At 37.7% G+C, this 17,753-nt stretch overlaps 2 protein-coding genes across 2 annotated transcripts in view; one reads left to right on the forward strand and one right to left on the reverse strand.

The window, feature by feature from the left end:
• LOC124179106 overlaps positions 1-13,570 on the reverse strand; it is a 47,401-nt gene extending 33,831 nt beyond the window's left edge. Inside the window, exon 1 of the mRNA XM_046563189.1 lies at positions 13,117-13,570. Coding sequence (XP_046419145.1) covers positions 13,117-13,282 — 166 coding nt within the window. The 5' untranslated portion in view covers positions 13,283-13,570. The remainder of the gene's footprint in view (positions 1-13,116) is intronic.
• A 749-nt stretch (positions 13,571-14,319) lies between these two features.
• On the forward strand, positions 14,320-17,313 carry LOC124177423 (cilia- and flagella-associated protein 206-like). Its single transcript, XM_046559760.1, has 13 exons — positions 14,320-14,457; positions 14,530-14,701; positions 14,777-14,960; positions 15,041-15,210; positions 15,295-15,544; positions 15,643-15,772; positions 15,861-15,968; positions 16,037-16,139; positions 16,267-16,334; positions 16,396-16,544; positions 16,637-16,735; positions 16,810-16,942; positions 17,003-17,313. The coding sequence occupies exons 1-13, from the start codon at positions 14,332-14,334 to the stop codon at positions 17,213-17,215; spliced, it is 1,905 nt and encodes a 634-aa protein (XP_046415716.1). The 5' UTR covers positions 14,320-14,331; the 3' UTR covers positions 17,216-17,313.
• The last annotated feature ends 440 nt before the right edge of the window (positions 17,314-17,753 follow it).

The following is a 17,753-nucleotide window of genomic DNA, read 5'->3' on the forward strand; positions in this document are numbered from 1 at the left end:
TTGGCAAATTTTTTCCTCAATTTATAAATATAATAATAATGAAAAAAGAAAATCCGAATATCAAATGGTTTTGATGTCGTGTGTTAAAAATTGATGAATTTACATTTTTATAATTAATACAACTACCCGGTATTGATGAATTAATTGGATATCGTTGACCGTAAACAAATAAACGAGAAAAGTAAAGTGTTACACAAATTCGACTACGATAATATTGGTGACGATTACAGTAATAATATGATAATAATAGTCGTAACAATCCGTTGCAAAATTATTGTTCAAACGGTCAATTGACGGCTTCCTCTACGTAATATCTACGTGCAATACGTGTGATAATACTTTGTGTATATAATATCGACCCCTCGATGAATATATTTCGCACAAAGGGCGGCGTAAAGTTAATACAGAGAACGTGAAAAGACGTACTTAAATTATACGGTAAATTAAACAGCCATGAAATTATTGCTCGACTATAATGTGATCGAATCGTACGAAATATTATTTCTAATTACTCGAATGTACATGAATTACGATTAAAAAAAAAAATACATATATATAGGAAATATTTACAATGTTTTACATATATGGGCCGAGCCAGCAATTATCAACAAATGAACTTGACGTCAAAAAAAAAACTTTTTTTAAACCAACATGAGAAATCCGTTTTCCGGTGGAAATAAAATAAAAAAACCGCTTTCGAAGAATCGATAAAAAGAAAAATTGAAACAATATAATATAATTACATACGCATAAATTATGCATCTCGTATTATTCCAATTCTTCTTTTTTATCGATTCCTCGAAGCTGAAATCTCGCGTCCGGTTAAATCGCAGATCGATAAATTATCAACAATTTCACCGATTAATATATTTTAATGTAATTAAGGTTTGTTTCAGAGAGTTGGTTTTTTTTCTCTCTCTTTTTTTTTTTTTAGTTTAGATCAGACACGATCTCTGGTACCCATATATCAATGATTTCGACTTATTTTTCCTAACATATCAATTAACATGTGTAACTAGTAGGTAAGCGATAATTACGATCGTATCTCGCAATTCGCTTCACGTTGTGTACAAGCTACTATTATTATTGAGTAAATTATTATTTACTTACTTAATGTGAGCTATTATTATTGGGTAAAAAAAAGAAAAGAAAAAATAAAAAACAAACAAACAAACAAACGACATGTTTTGTTTCGAATTCGATTTAAAATCAAAACAAGAAGTAGAAAACGGATTGCATGTAAGCGATAAGATTCGTGTACGTAGATAAGAAGAAGGAAAACCACAAAAATATTTCAACATAAGTCAGAAATGTGTAAGAAAAAAAAATTAAGCAACGTGACAATATCACAAAGTATACATCGTACAATATTGCGTCTCGCTCAAATTATTCAGATTTCACAAAGAGAAAAAAAATAAAAAATAAATAAAAAGTTCGCAACATTTTTTTGCATTCAAGTTTTGGAAGAAGAAGAAAAAAACAAATTTCATCACTCCATAGGGCAGAAAAATCAGATCGCTAATGAAACTACAGACTTGAAACTACACACATATATGTATATATACATTATATATATATATATATATATATTTATATATATTCTATGTAGCATGCAATTGAATGGGCATTCATAGAGAATACAAAGCAGCGCAAGTGAGTCATTAAACTGTAAAAGCGATCGATTAATTGACCGCAACAATCTCTCTCTCTCTCTCTCTCTCTCGCTCTCTCTGTCACTCGACTAGCAGACCGTAAATTGAAGCAGAAATCCACGCAGAGACGAGGAAGGAAGTTGACTCTGACTCACCGCAGCGAGTTTTCAGATTGAACGCAAATAAGTTGGAACAAATCATGCAGACCGAGAGATGACGATAACGAAAATAAATAAATAAAAATCAACCCGCCTACAAAAATTATTATGCTAATCGCTCATTTTTTCGCAAAACAATATATAACATATTTTCGTATTATAATCATGTAAAAAATGTACGGTGTTACAAAAATTGCCTTTTTGTACATTTTATGCAGTTTTTTTTTCTTATACGATTTCAAAAACGGTGTAAATAAAAGAAAAAAAAAAAAAAAAAAAAACCACGGAGGCAAGGATAATAAAAATAAAAATAATAATAATAATGATGATGATGATAATAATAATAAGCCGAGTTTTTTTTCCCTCCACTTTAAACCGCGGATGAGTTTGACCAATGTCATATATTTATTATTATTCAACAAACTCGTAGGGGGTGAATCACATCGGTGAGATCTTGAACTAATAAATTATTTATAACTTGGAGTGTGTCAGTAGCCTCGTGCTTCCTGCTCCACGTGCCTGGATTTTCGGCTAGTCGAGTCAAAGAGAATATTGTAGGAAATATATGTTGAAAAAAAAAAAAAAAAAATTTAAAGTGTATATAATAAATAAAGTGTAAAAATATATATAAAGTGTATTTTAGAATTTTGTCTTCAATATAAAGTTTTGATAGTCAAATCTAGTATTTGCTTATTATTATTGTTATTATTATTATTATTATTTTCAAGTTTATAATATGCAAATTTTTATATGGAAAATATGTATCATGTAAATGTTCTGAAACGAAGGGTTCAAAAGTTGTTGGAGATTGGGCAAATCAAGATCAAAACTTTTGATTGTGTATTATAAAATAAGAAACAAAATTTAGAGAAAAAAATAAATAAAAATCCGGAGCTACAATTTCGTTACTTAACTCGAAAATCGCAAATATCTTATAAAATAATTATAGTACGATTGATGAAAATGGTTTATTACGATTTATCTACGACATCAAGTATAATATAATATATATATATATTATGAAATCGTCTTTTTTGATCTCTTTCTTTTCGTTTACGAAAATTAAATAAAATTACGTTCCATTGGATAATTCAAGGACCGATCGTTGCGTAGGAAAATTTCTAAGGACAAGCAGGGAGAACCAGTTACGTTATAAAACGTGAAGAAAAGAAACGAAGAAGTTATTCTTCGGCTTTAGATCGGTCAGCAGCGATAAGAAAAAGTTGAAAAAAGCAACAGGGATGAAATGGAAACTAAATCCATTCCCCTGATTTCGTTCAATTATCGTCGTAAGAACGTGAATTTGTTGATATAGTAATATAATAAATTATAGAGTGGTTTGCAAATAATACTGAAAATGATAACGATATCAGCAACGACAACAATAATAATAATAATACTTATTACACGTACATGTAATACGCGAAGTCTCAGCTATAATTAATGTTTCACTTCTTTTTTTATTAATTTGTAGTTATTTCTTTTCTTTTTTCTTTTTTTTTCGAGCCAAGTTCCCAATCACAATTCAATTAAAATTCACTTGAACAACGGATGAACTTCAATTGCGTATCTAACAACTTGGAACATTGATCGAAACCGAATGAAAGTAAAGTTCATTCGATTTTAATTAAAATTTGACCGATCAATTTCATACCGTGCCTAATTCAAGTTTCATTCGACTAAACTTTTTACATTCTTACACCATCGAATCGATTATTCAATTAACGATTATACATTACGAATTAATGATTATTTTCATTAGACCGTTATCAGAATTTTTATACCTACAAGTTTTGTATTCCTATTTCTCTCATCAGTCTATATTTTTGAGTAAGCAAACAACAAGGGGGAAAAAAAATTAAAGAAAGGGAGAAAACGTCGTTTCGACGCGATTCGTACTGGAAATGAAAAAAAAAGCAGTTTAAGGAATAAGGAGAAAAAAAAAAAAGAAAACACTTGGATAAAAATAGCTTTTTCCGGCAATGCTAAAAATAAAATTAAGGAACGCCCGGAAACTCGATGCGTACGTACAAAAAACTTCGTCCCATCGTTCGGTCAAGTGCCCACCACCCTTCGTATAACGCCAGGGGTGGTTTGCGCCCTCGCCACCCCCGTTTTCTAAACATTAAAACGCGTACGCATCCTCTCAATTCCTCCCCCATCGAGCGTTTACCGAGAATCAACGGAAAAGCTCTCCAACGGAGCTTTTCCACATTTATTTACACGCACCGACTGTGTATGCGTACGTTTTCACGCTTTCACTTGCAAAACGTTGTTGCGCGGTGTGATTCGATTAAATATTACAAACAGAATGTACGCGGATTTTGCAGCTGCATAATGAGGCGGGGATCGTTTTGCAGATTATCGACGTCGCCTCGAATTAGGGGCGGTGCGTTTTGCTTCGTTTCAAGAAATTCGACACCGTGCTTCGGCACGCGCGTCTGTTGCACCAGTCGTTAACAATTACGGTACGCCAGCTGCTTTCGTCCACTTTTCGAGATCCAATTTCGATGATTGTGACGGTCGACGTGTTACTCGAAAACTTTTATTTTCATTAAACGCAAAATTTCTTTTAAACTCAATTATAATTATAGTCGAGTAGTGGAAAAGTTCAAGCTTGGGGAATAATAAAAAAAAAGAAAAAATAAAGGAACCACCCTTATCTGCACATTATTTTTTTTTTTTTTTCAAACGTAAAATACGATTTTGTTCGAAAATTCAACTTGCCGAAGTTTCGTTTCTCGGTTTTCTTTCTTTCTTTTATTATTACGGATACGCTGAATGAAAATCTGAAAATTTGTCAAGTTTCATCGTAATAACACAAATCGTGAAAAAAAAAAACAAAAAATTGCAGCCTTCTAAAATTTAGCCATTTAATTTTCATTCCTCCGATCGTTAACGTTTTCTCTCGTTTCGTCAGTTAGTTTAAGGCTGTACGACAAGACGTTCCGTCGTAAGAATTTCTATAAATTTTAACGATGCAGTAACACAGAAGTGAGATGATTCCGTACCCTTCTTCGAATTCTCTTTGGGGGAATTAGGAACGAGAAAGGGATACTTGATATACCGTATACAGAAAGGATGGCTGCACGAGGGTTCCTGAACACCCATAAACTTATGGCCGAGGGTCGTTCGGCGGTATTCGAGGGATGTTTTATATCCACCCTCGCACACAGCGGAACCGACGCCAACAAAACTGACTCGGATGAATTTGTCTCGGACCGTCATCCAGGCCAGAATGATTTCTCCTCGACGTACACCGATTGTGAGAGAAATTTTGATTTCCGGTTACCGCTCGGTTCTTAACTATTTTCATCGATCCTTGACGCTCCTTGAAATCGGAGAACCAATTTTGTTTCACTCTCTTTTCTTCTTCTGCCTTTCAATTCCCTGCTAGAGTTCTTCGTGACCCTCGAAGCCACGTCGCGAGAAAAAATAAAATTATACCTAAAGCCGCGACTCAAAGGGTGAAAAAATAATGACCGAAAGGCGTCGTGACGGTAGACGGACGATATCATCGTTTAACCAGCACTGGCAGCAGCTGCTCCAATCAAAGGTGACGACCAAAGTAGAACGTAATATTAGTAACACTGGTTATGGTGGTGGTGGTGGTAGTAGGAGTAGTATCCAGTATCAACAGTCGACCGTGCGAACTCCCGTAGAGTTTAATACCTATCCAAAGTTGGTTGTAGAAAGCGTTACAACCATTGTGCAGTTACAGGGTAAAGGATGATTGTTGGTCAGAGAGAGCTGCTGCGGTGCTCTGCAGGGTACGTTAAGCTGTGAGTAAGGGCTCTGGTCTCCTTCTTCCTCCTCCTCTTTTTCCAAGGGTGGGTCCCTCCTCCCATCCTCAACCATGAATTTCACAGTGCACAACCATCCATACCCGTCCTATCCCTTCTCCTCCCAATCCTCGTCGACGAAACTCCACCATCACACTCGCTGGACGTTCTCTGCTCAGCCCTTGTCCGTCCTACCACTACCAATGCCGATGCTGATGCTAATACCACTAATACCACTACTATTCGGTGAAGTTAAACTGTGGCCCATTGTTCTGCTCAGAATAGATTCGAATCCGGCTGTTCCTCCACCACCACCACCAACACCACCTTCTCCTTCTCCTACTCTTACGTACTTCTGATGCCCTCTTCCAGAGGCTCTCAATCAACGGATTATACCTTTTAATTGCCAGCGGGTTTGCATGTGCTCCGTTATAATCTGCTTTGAACTTTGACGATCAATTCCTGTTAAGGTTTGTGGGTTCCTTGGTTGATTTACAGGATGCGTCGTTGTTATCGTAGACCGCAATCGAATGGAAGGAAGACGTGCGGTCGGGATGGTGAACAAGGTCAGGATTGATAAAACGCACTTGTTAGGTCATTCGTTGTTACAGACCAATTGCAATTGAACAAAAGAGACAAATTGTTGGGGTGTGATTCGAATGTTTCAGTTTATCGAATAATTGGTGTATAAAAATGATAAATTCGGAAAATTCGTTGTACGATCAGCAATTTTGGAAACAGTTGTAGTCCAACGATTTAAATGAAAATATCCTTGCCGAGAAATTGGAAATTGGAATCAGACTTATTGATCAGTACCGATCTGTTGATATAGTTTTTGTGTAACCCCGCGATCGTCGATTCGTGACAGCGAGTATCGTAAAAGAAATATAAAAAATATTATAGAAAGAATTTTGCAAAAGTTTGAATCTCGCTGGTCTTCTTATGTAACAATCTCCTTTCCCCCATTATCCTGTAAAAATGAAATCTGTTTGCAACTTCCCAGCGTAAACTCGTACCATTCCACTTAATTCGACCGCGATTTCCTGTTTACAGCTAGCTGCACACCGACCGAGTACAATTAATTCAACGAGATGTATAAACGGTGGTCAAATTATCCGGAGTCTCGTCTGTCGAACACTTGGAAAAGTTGCTAAATCTTAAATTAACGCCGATCGCAAAGAACGAGGGAAATAATACATACATAAAAATGAAGATAAGAAAGAAAAAAAAAAAAAAAAATTACATCGTCGTTCGCTAAAAAATTTGGAACAGCCGTTCGCCAATCGGCAATAATCGACTGCATAAAACCAGCGCTGATAAAACAATCGTTGGATTTTTAACACGGACTGTTTGTCGATTTAAATTTATGGTGTATATATTATATTATTATACCTCAAGATAAAAATTGCATTTAGATTACCCGAACCAGGCTCGGTGCCAATTGGTTCGGATAATCAAGGTTCTGCTGCAAGAGTATAGAGTCAGAAATATACGAAACGAATGTCTGCGATGATCGAAGAAGAAGAAGAAGAAGAAGACAGTAAGGTAGGTATCTATCTGACAAAGGCTCTGTGTATATCCGTTATGGAACTAACCGAAGCAACCGTCTCTGCACGGCTGCCGTTCCGAGACCTTTTTATTTATCTCTTTCTCTCTTGGTCTTTCATGTGTATACAGTATAAACATGCAACAAGATAGATACCGACATACACGAGTATAGAGATACTCCATAACGCTGCTGCTGGTGCTGCTTTTTATACAAGGATGTCCCGCGGTACATTGGAGTTATAAGCCTCCAAGACGTCAGCGACGAGTCGTTGCTGATAAACTGAGGCACGTAGTTCCTTCTTCGTTCGTTACCAAGTACCGTCATTTTCTCAAACAGCAGTATATCGAACATACTGCTCGCAAAGAAACCCGATCAGGAATATTGATCAGTGGTAATATCATCATCGAGTTTGATTAACAACGTTGAATAATGATGAATCGGTGGGAAATGAATCGATCGATTGGAATTGATGGATATTTCTCTCTTTCGTGCTCCGAGATGTTGACGCTGAAAATTCATAAGGCTGAAGTTGGTATAACGTACGTATCGGGACAAAACACTTATCATTCAACAATTTTGGGATGACTTTCGAGGAGTTGACTTATCGGCATTATTCTGTATTTTATTTATAACAATGATTTATCGAATTTAGAAAAGTCGTAGAAGAAGGGAATACGGCAACAACGTTACCAACTTCATCCACCGTGAAAATTCACTCTCCGACAGTATTCACCGCACAATAAAATACGTCAATTTGTATTTTGATAAAAGCTGGAACTTACGAGCTTCGATTCGAAACGAACGTTACGTAAGAAGGATCGTGGGAACGGAGAAATAAAATAAAAAAAAAAAATTTTTAAAAAATTGAGGGAAAGCAGATCGAGTGACGCATTATTTTTTCGGAGAGTAGTTCGTCGGAAGAGAAGCCGGAGGTTAAGAGGTGCGTAACCGTATAACGTCCACAGCTAAAATACTTCGCTAATTATTGAAACTTCCGGTTCTACGCCCCCTCGTCAAAATACCCTGGAATAGAAGCTCAGAGCCACCCCAAGCGTGCGCGTTATTCAGGGTAAAATAACACATGTTCATTGGGCTCTAATTCACGCTGCCCGGCACGCGACTACAAAATCCGACGTTCCAAAATTTGTCCGTTGACATATACGACGAAATATGGACAACTTTTATTTCTTTCTTTTCAAAGACAGTTTTTTCGATTTTTCCGTCGATCGAATTAAACTTAAATTAAAACACAAGATCTTGTGAAATTATTGCATGTGGAAACGAATTTAAAACCTCCATACGAATTATACTATAACGAGGCGTTAATATCACTGCTTTAATCTGGGGTCTACACAAATTACTGCAATCTCATGTATTCTTGTGTATTCTTTGTTATCTTTATGTAATCATTGTAATCCTTGCAATCTCTGTAATCATTTGTAATATCGCTGTAATCTTTTTAATATTCCTTTAATCCATGCAATCTTTGTAATCTTTCTTCAATTCCTATAAACTTTTTTAACTCTCGCAATTTTTGTAATTTTTTGAATCCTTGCAATCTATGTAATCGATTGTAATCTTATGTAATATTGCCATAATCCTTGTAATCTTTTCAATTCTTGCAATTATTGCAATTTTTTCTAATCTTATGTAATATTGCCATAATCCTTGAAATCTTTTCAATTCTTGCAATTATTGCAATTTTTTCTAATCTTATGTAATATTGCCATAATCCTTGTAATCGTTTTAATTCTTGCAATTTTTGTAATTTTTTGCAAGCCGTGAAATCTCCAATAATCCAATTCTTCATAATTACATAGTTACAAGAAAACCTGTATTAGAATCGAAGGATATTTATAAAATTATCAACAATTGAATTTTATTCATTCGAATTCACGGTTAGTTTAGCGTATTTTTTTTTTTTTTTGTTTTTCCACCTCACTTTAAGAAAAATATATATTTTTTGTTATAAAATTCGACTTCGATGAACTTCGGTTTTACTTTTGAAACCCTGATCAGAAATTTTTATTTTTTGTTTTTGCTTCTCTATCTCGTTAATTTACTCTTTCCTTTACTCAGCATTATAAATGTATAAATTATAAAAGTGAAATTATTCACATGTCACACGGATCTCCAAAGGGACCCAAATTCGGACGGTGCGAATGAGTGACGTAATCCAAGTCCACCCACTTTTCGCAGTTTATTATCTACGTACGCCCGCCTTTCGCTCGTTCGTCCGTAACATCGAACCGATCGCTGTATCGCATGGATCATGCAACCTCGCATACATAACGAAAACGCAAAAGTCCAAGGATTTCAATTTTACAAAACATCCGACATCTCGTTACGTTACGCGACAAGAAAAATTCAAACATTATCAAAATAGCGTGAACGATTCTTCAATTTGTACCGAATAATTTTCTACGATTGACAATTGGATTTCTCAAATATTTAAAAGAGACGTAAGGAAGGGGGGGGGGGGGGGGGCGAAAACGCCGAGATAAATTACAATGATCGACGAAGAACGCGAGAAGGAGTTCAAGACGAAGTATTTCGAGTTTAGGAGATGAGTTGATGCGTCTGCAAGTTTGTAGCTATTTCCGGAGAGATGGTGTGTCTGTGTGTGTGCGTATATATATATGTATATATATGTATATACGTAGTGATGCACCGTACCTCCATTTCTACACATCTGTAGAGCTATACAAATATAAAAAGAGCGATTCAGTTGCACCGGCAGTCGCAGTTCAGCAGAAATTCTACTTGTCAAACTAGTTTCAGTTACTCTCTTTATTTAAGAAAGAATATGGGAGAGAAAGAATGACGAAGATGAAGAGAATTTACCGATTTCTTTGAAAAAAAAAAGGAAAGGAAACGAATACAAAACAAAAAGAAAACAATCAAAGCCCCGACAACAAATTTTAGTCGATTTTTTTTCCCATCGTTACTTGTTATTTCTTTTTCAATACATATATCCGCTATACTGTAAGAATATTAATGTTGAAAAAAAAAAACAAAAAAGTGATCAACTATTTGAGATAGATTCAAAAATCTCATAATTAATTCAGGTCAATTTCAATAATTCGCCAAATCGCGAAATAATTATTGAGAACGTTCTTGCTCGCATTTAATTTCGCCGTTCTACGTGCGGTTAAATTTACAGATTTATACTAGTTACAACTACTTATAACGCGTTCAGTGGATGGTTTATATTCTACGATATTTAACGCCTACCTACTACTTCTTCAACCACCTACGCGAATTAAATAAATACGACGGTCACGAGCCATCATTATCCTTTTAACATTTTATCCCGTATTATTAACAGCTAAGACAATATGTTATATTGTTAAACGGATCTTTGAACAAAGTGTCAAAACGACGTGTTTTATGAAAATTGCGGTATAGAAGCTATGACGCAGAATTTTTTTTCTAAAAACCGTAGTAAACTTTTAAAAAAGACGGCCCAATTATTTTCAATTCGTGTAAAGATTTGGAAGATTATACGTCGTAGCGTATTTTTTTAACTACGTTTTTTAAACTACGTTAGGTTTAAAAAAAAAAAAAAAAAAAAAAACGCCTCACATTTTGATATTCCAACTATTTCGTACAGATCGTAGATCATTGGCAACGACCAATTTTCAAAATAATAATAATAATAATAATAATATCAATCGAATCGATCAAACCATGGCGTAGTTTTGTTTTTGATACATGAACTATAATCAACTTATAATATAACGATGCATGTTTACTAGACATAAAATTAGATCATCTATCTAGGTACATATGAATATCATTCATTCGTGTACCAATGTTTACACACGCTGTAATAACAAAGTAGATAGATACGCTTTGCGTCGTCTACTAGACATCAGAGCGGTATAATCAGGATGACGAATTATTTGCAAGCAACGATCGAAGAGCGAACAAGGTGATAATATTGAGGTGGGTCGGGAACGTCTGGATGATGATTCCTATGAAAGACGCGTTGATGCGCAACCGCAACACTCGAAAAGTGATCGATTGAAAATATAAATAACCCTCTTCTCTCTTTCTCTGCGAATTAATAGGCGATTGAAAATATCGAGTCGCTGAGAAAATGTATCATCATCATCGACTGATGAACCAATGGGTGAAAGGAAAGGCTCCCGAATCCAAATAGTTCAATAGGTTCGTCATAGTGTGAGGTGTGTGATATTCGGTGATTCGAATTCTTCTAAATTTAGACACAAAATTATCGATATTCAAGATTAACGTGAATAATTCCGATTCAACGGATGGAAATAAAACGTACAATGTCGTTATATCGGTTTATCATTGAAAATTCATGGAGATTGAATTACGTGTGCAATAAATTATACGTGATAGGAATGAATTTGTCTCCAGTAATTTCTTCTTTATTTCAGTTTCGTTTTTTCTCTATTCTCAGATAGTAAGTCCGACTCTTTAAATCGATATTAAATAACCATAATTTACAATTACATTGTATTCGATCGATTAATACTCACTGTTTTACTCCACCGTGCTCGTAATAAAGCACGGAATGAAAAATTTACAAAAATCACTTCAAGCGTGATCTTACGCTTGTCGTGCATCATATTTCATCAAACATATTCTTCGATTTGTGTCCCTGATCCCCCCGTTCCTGCATCCGTTCGTTATCCAAATTTTTCATCGAAATATCCGACACGCGATGGACATGAAATAAGGAGGGAGGAAGACCGAGGCGTGGAATTATTTACAACCCCCGAAAAAAAAAAAATAAACATTGAAGAAGAAAAAAAGATAAAAGAAAGCACGATGCATCATCCCTTGGTGCATCTCCTCGTACAGAGACCCATAAATTTCAATCCAAAACTCTTTTGACGTCCGTGCCCCGTCCCTCCTCCCCTCCCTTCGCTCTTCCCCGTTTGGGTCAACAAAACGAGCGCCTCGATTCAAGCGGACACAGTACAGTTACACATGCCCGCATTTCCTATCTTTCTCTTTCTCTTTGTTGTCTGTCCATCCGTCCGACTCAACGACCTTTGCGAACGTCAAATCGGAAACGGAGAGAGACATGTGAATAAGTGTACATGAATTCAAGTACGTATTCGTATGTGATTTTAGTAGTTGCGTGCGGGGGTGTGTTCAATGTTCATTGCACAGTCTATGGTTCATTGTTTATTTGAAACAACTATCTGGCGATCAAGCGATAGTCGTTTTTTTTTTTTGTTTTTTCTCTTTATTCTTCTTTTGTTTGGTCTACCGTTTTACAACCAGCCAACTTCACAGTTCACACGTGTGCGGACAATCAATCTCCTTGCGCTACGTTCGTGACTCAGGTGTAAAATTAAAAAAAAAAAATAAAACAAACGTAGATACGTTACATTGTGCACTTGAGCCTGCAACGCGAAGAATGGACGCTTATAAACCTTTCGGTATTCGTATAAGCACGCCGATTCGTCACCATCGACTGACGTACTTTACTTAATACTAATAGCCGTTTAAACTGTCGAGAGGATCTCGCGTAAAAGTCGTTTAAACGCAACGTAAAGAGTATAATAATAATAAGCTTTACGAGAGAAAACGAAACAACGGGATACTGTTTTTTTTTCTGTTTTGTACTTTATTTTCAACAGGTTTAAGGATCACATCAGAGAAGAAAAACAAAATTATAGACGGTATAAATTCTCGGAAACTGTGGCAGAAGAGTGAGAAATGCGGGGGCGGAGGAAATTGTGACTAATCAACGTTGATTCTTCAGACGAGATGAGTAAGGTTACTCATAGGAAGAAAGAATAACAATAGACAATCGTGTCACTCAACATCGACTTAACGACAATCGTAACGAGACGGTTGGCAGAAGCCATTCGTAATAAACAAATGCTTAGGTATCATTGATCGCGCGAGAAGCAAAGCGCGAGATGGAGATTGATCGTAAATAAAAAATAAAACAGCTTAGCTAGCGAATGAGTCACACTACTACTCACCTCGTGGACGAGGGGAGACGGACTGGGCGAAAATAATCCCGGGTTGCACCAACGTAAAGAGCACCAACAAGCACAACACTTTGCCAGGAGTAGCGGTGGTAGCAATAACACCAAGGCTACTCGGGCGTAGCGAACTTGAGCACCAGCCGCACTCGCGACTCGCCATATTTCAGGGATTGCGTTTTTCGCTTATCTATTATCTCGTCTTGTCAAACTGCATAAATAGCGATCGACGGCGCGGTTCGTCACACCAGCATCGCGATCGGGCGATTTCCTTCCCCTGTTTGACGGCACAATTAAACCCGCCGAACAAACGTCACCTTCCCGTGGCTCGTCTGAGCAACAACTGAAGTCCGAATACTGATCACAGTGATCACGGACAACATACGGACTGAAGTTGGCAGATTGTCACTTCGTCGTCGCGCATGCGCAGTTTATCTCCGCGGTGACGCGCACGCGCAGTGACCGTTCGACTAATCGGTACTTGACTCGATTGCACGAAATTCAAACAAGACGCTCTTTATCTCACCACGAGGATATTGATGGTGTTTCTATGTACTACGATGAATTAATTCTTATGTGATGTAGATTTTATATCGCGACGGATCCAGAGTCGCTTTCTGTAAATTCAAAAGCCCCAAGGCATAGCTGGAAAAACCTACTCGTCTGAAAGAATCTGCCCTACAATTTCCCGCGATTCCAGTTATTCGCGGATATGACAATCTTTCACAGAGAGATGTTGATTTTTGCATGTAACTCAGGGGTGGCCCGAACGATTTTGCTCAAAATCGTTTATAACTCAAATGGATCCGAGCCAATTGACCTGATTTCATTTAAATCGGTTTATTCGTGTTTCATTCATTTTTAAACAACAAAACAGAAGAGTAATCACTTTCCTCTTCTGGCTAAAAATTTTAACATTTTTAAACACTCGGAACGAATTATTTCTTACACTGCGTAATGTAGAATATATCTTCGGCCTTATTACGACACGATCAATTTAATTACTAGCCTTGAAGTTGGTTATAAAAATGAAAACATAGCGCGTTGACCTCAAAACTTTACACCACAGAAATTATAGAATGTAGCAAGATGCTAAATAGATTTGAAGTACTTAAAAGCTGACAGATTGAACTTATAACGTAGTCGTGACAACACGGATATTGATCAAACGAGGTGAATGTGAGCTGGTAACGCGATTTCAGTATCAAGCCAATGTCTCTCACTGCGAATATGTATCCAGAAATGGAGAACAAAGTCAAGGCATACTTGATGGAAACGATTGTCAAGGATTGCAAGGTCAAGGAATGCGACGTGTCGAGTGATTTCATTGACTTTTTGGTACGCAAGTAAATAAACGTCAGTTTCGATTTAAACTCACGTTCGGTTTGTCAATCACTTTACTATTCTCAGTTGGACCTAGTGCTCTTGAATCCCGAGTATGACTTCGTCAGAGAAGATACGTGCCAAACAGATTTATCGAGCATCGTCTCCGCCGTCACAACCAAACTTACGGACCAAACAAGACCGAGCCTGGTCGTCCTGAAACTTCAGCTGTACTTCAAAAAACACTACGTATCCAGAGGTGACTGGGAATCGTAAAATAGTGTATAAAATTCGAATAAGTAAAGCTGAAAATATTTTCCCTCAAAACCATCAGACGAGGCGATCCTGAAACACAGAAAATGCCTTTACACAAAAACGGCGCCTCTTTTGCGGGAAATTTGCAACGCGACATTGCAAAAAAGCACAGAACAGGATGCCGAGAAGTTGTACCAAAAAATGGTGATATTTATCGTTCTGCTAAGCGGTCTCGGAAATCCTTCGGTACCGGGAGTGTTGAGGTGCTTACTGTATAGAGAATTGAATGCAAAAGTGCATAATCTTGACGCTAATTGGTAACATAATGTTTAAAAATTTAAAGGGAGGCCAGCGCCGCGCTGCACAGCGTCTACCGCATTTCCGAGGTGAATCACTTCGTCACATTGCCCTTAGAACGGAAAGAAGGACAACTGACGGAGCTGATGTTGATAGTTGCTGGCATCCGGCTGTTCAACCGAGATTTGCAAAGAGGCGGAGAGGGGATTGACGATCGTGAGTAGAACCGGTGAATTTATATTTGGAGATTTACCTCCTCGTGTTTCTCCCTTTTCCGCCAATCATCATTGTATTCCTCAGTGCCGAGCGTTCTTCAGGAAGCAATTGCGAAGACTCAATCCTCGACGATGCACGTCCTGGAAAAGATAATGAACAAGGTGTATAATTTTACCGCAGCCATAGACCGGACGATATGCGCTTCTCTGGAGAGAGAAGACGTCTGTTCAAATGACCCGAACCCGTCGCATTGGCCACCCGAAATCACTTCTGATCACGTTGAATGGGCCGTTCAAATGCTGGCGGCGGGTCGTCAACAGGAAGTATATATTCGGTCAGTTGAGATATGTATAAGTATGTAGACGCAAGTACAGGAACCATATGATACTAGACGAAATTTTGACCACCCACGATACAATTTACCTTCGGCAGGAAATTACTGGACGACATCGAACGCTGTGATTGCAACGTGAAAAGTCTCATGGAGAAACTGCAGGCTCGTTTACTCCTACTACACGGTGCTATTCACTGCAGGACTGCGATTCCCACTGTCGAGATATACGTAAGAATCAAAGTTTTATTGCACTAAAAGTAATTCGGTTGGTAGTGATCTACCAAGGGATGAAACGCGCTTTATATATCACATTCAGCCCCAGTTCATCGACCTTGCGAACACCTGGATGCAACTACAGGATGAGGTCGTGGTTTTGAGCAGCATCAATACGTTTCTCTGGGAGCTACAGTCGATGACGATAAACGTAATGGCAACGTTCCAAGATTCCTTCTCAACCACGAACGAATATAACGTAAATTCGCAATTTTACAGCACGTCGATACCTTCGACGATGCGTTGCTCAGAATGTTGATCGATGACGGTCAAGTTCTGACCGATGCGGAGAGGCTCGAGGAACAGATGGGAAAAATGATAAGTAATGGATTGCAAAAAGTATTAACGAGTTATTTTCATCGAACGTACTTCATGATTATACTCTCCATATTCTTGACCATTAGTAGCATGTCGAATTCATCCAAATCAGGTGCAAATTATTCTTCCAGACGAAACGGGGGAGTGCCAAGTATTCTACCCCAACATCACCAAGGATTTCGATCAAATTCACGTGGAGGTGAGTATGAGGTATGAGTACGTTTGGAGTTTTTGGGAAAAAACCACGGTCCTGTCCTTAGTACCTCGGGTTCTGCGCGTGGAGCCTTGCCGAAGGAATGGGTGCCTTGATTCCGGGAAACCCGAACATCGGTGTGCTCAAGTGGAACGGAAAGTACTTCGCGTTCAGCTCCAGAGAAGCAGCTAGTAAGTTCGGAGTTGATCCGGAGAGGTTCGTAGTGCATTCGTAATTTCATGCTCCGTCGACTCCAGTCTCTTATAAATCGCAATCCAACGCATCGAGTTCTTCCTCTTTGTGCGCAGATTCGTCAACGGGACGGTAGAATTCATGTACAATCATCCCGAGTACGTAAACCTGCTTCAAATGCACGACGAAATCAAGCCTGCGAAGGCTCAGACCATGTAAGAACCCGACTTTCTCCAAATTTTAAGTTTTGTGTCAAGATTCTTCACCCCTCTTCATAAATTTTCGCCAGGTCGGAGACAAACTCGGATCCCAAGGTGCTGCACGACCAGGAGGTGCAGACAGTTTTGCACCCGTTGGAGTCGAATATTGTCAAGGACTACACGTTCAGTACTTGGGAATATAGACGAAGGGCGCTGCAGCTGGTAGGACAGATAATTTTTTTTAAATCTACATTGTGGATTTGTAAAATAAATAAATTTCAGGCGAGTATTTGTCAACGAGCTACGCACAGTACGCAGACTTGCAAATCACACTTCCGCAGTAGCGTTTACACGCATGCGGCCCCGCCAAGAGATCGGGAGGTCCAAACAATGCGCGATAATTACGCTAATACTATTAGATTGAAAAATTTTATTTACGGATTGCGCGGAAAACGTGGCGATCAGCAACATGTTATCCAATTTGAGGACGCGTGAAAGTCCCTCGGCTCTTGACTGTAAAACAATTATTGATCAATAAATGTGCTCGGTGAAGAAAATTACGGAATGGATTCATTAAATTATTATCAAGTTCGAAAACTTCTGTAATAATATGAAGGGCTGTATTTTTTTTTTTTTTTTTTACCAAACAATGATTTCTGATATAATTACGAATCGAACTGCGAATTCATACCGTCAATATAAAAATAATGACAATAATACTCACAGAAGGTTTCTCTATTTTACAATTCTCCGTAGCTTTGTCAATACTTCTGGCCTGGACATTTGTTCGGTTCCAACAACAGAAACCAACCCTTACGAGTCGCTCCTTACTTTGCACCTTCAGAAATATTTCAATCAGTGCATGGTCCCGGGAAATTTGTCAATTTATTCCTGATGTCTGGATTTTCTTGCAACACTTTTGAATACGGCACCGAATTGCATTTGGGAATAAAAATAATTTACTTCTAAGCACAGCGTAATGTTATGAATGAGATGAAAGAAAATTATAGAATTAGGATAATTTGCGAACACT

The sequence above is a fragment of the Neodiprion fabricii genome, chromosome 3, assembly GCF_021155785.1.
Source record: "Neodiprion fabricii isolate iyNeoFabr1 chromosome 3, iyNeoFabr1.1, whole genome shotgun sequence".
Taxonomy (NCBI): Eukaryota; Metazoa; Arthropoda; class Insecta; order Hymenoptera; family Diprionidae; genus Neodiprion; species Neodiprion fabricii.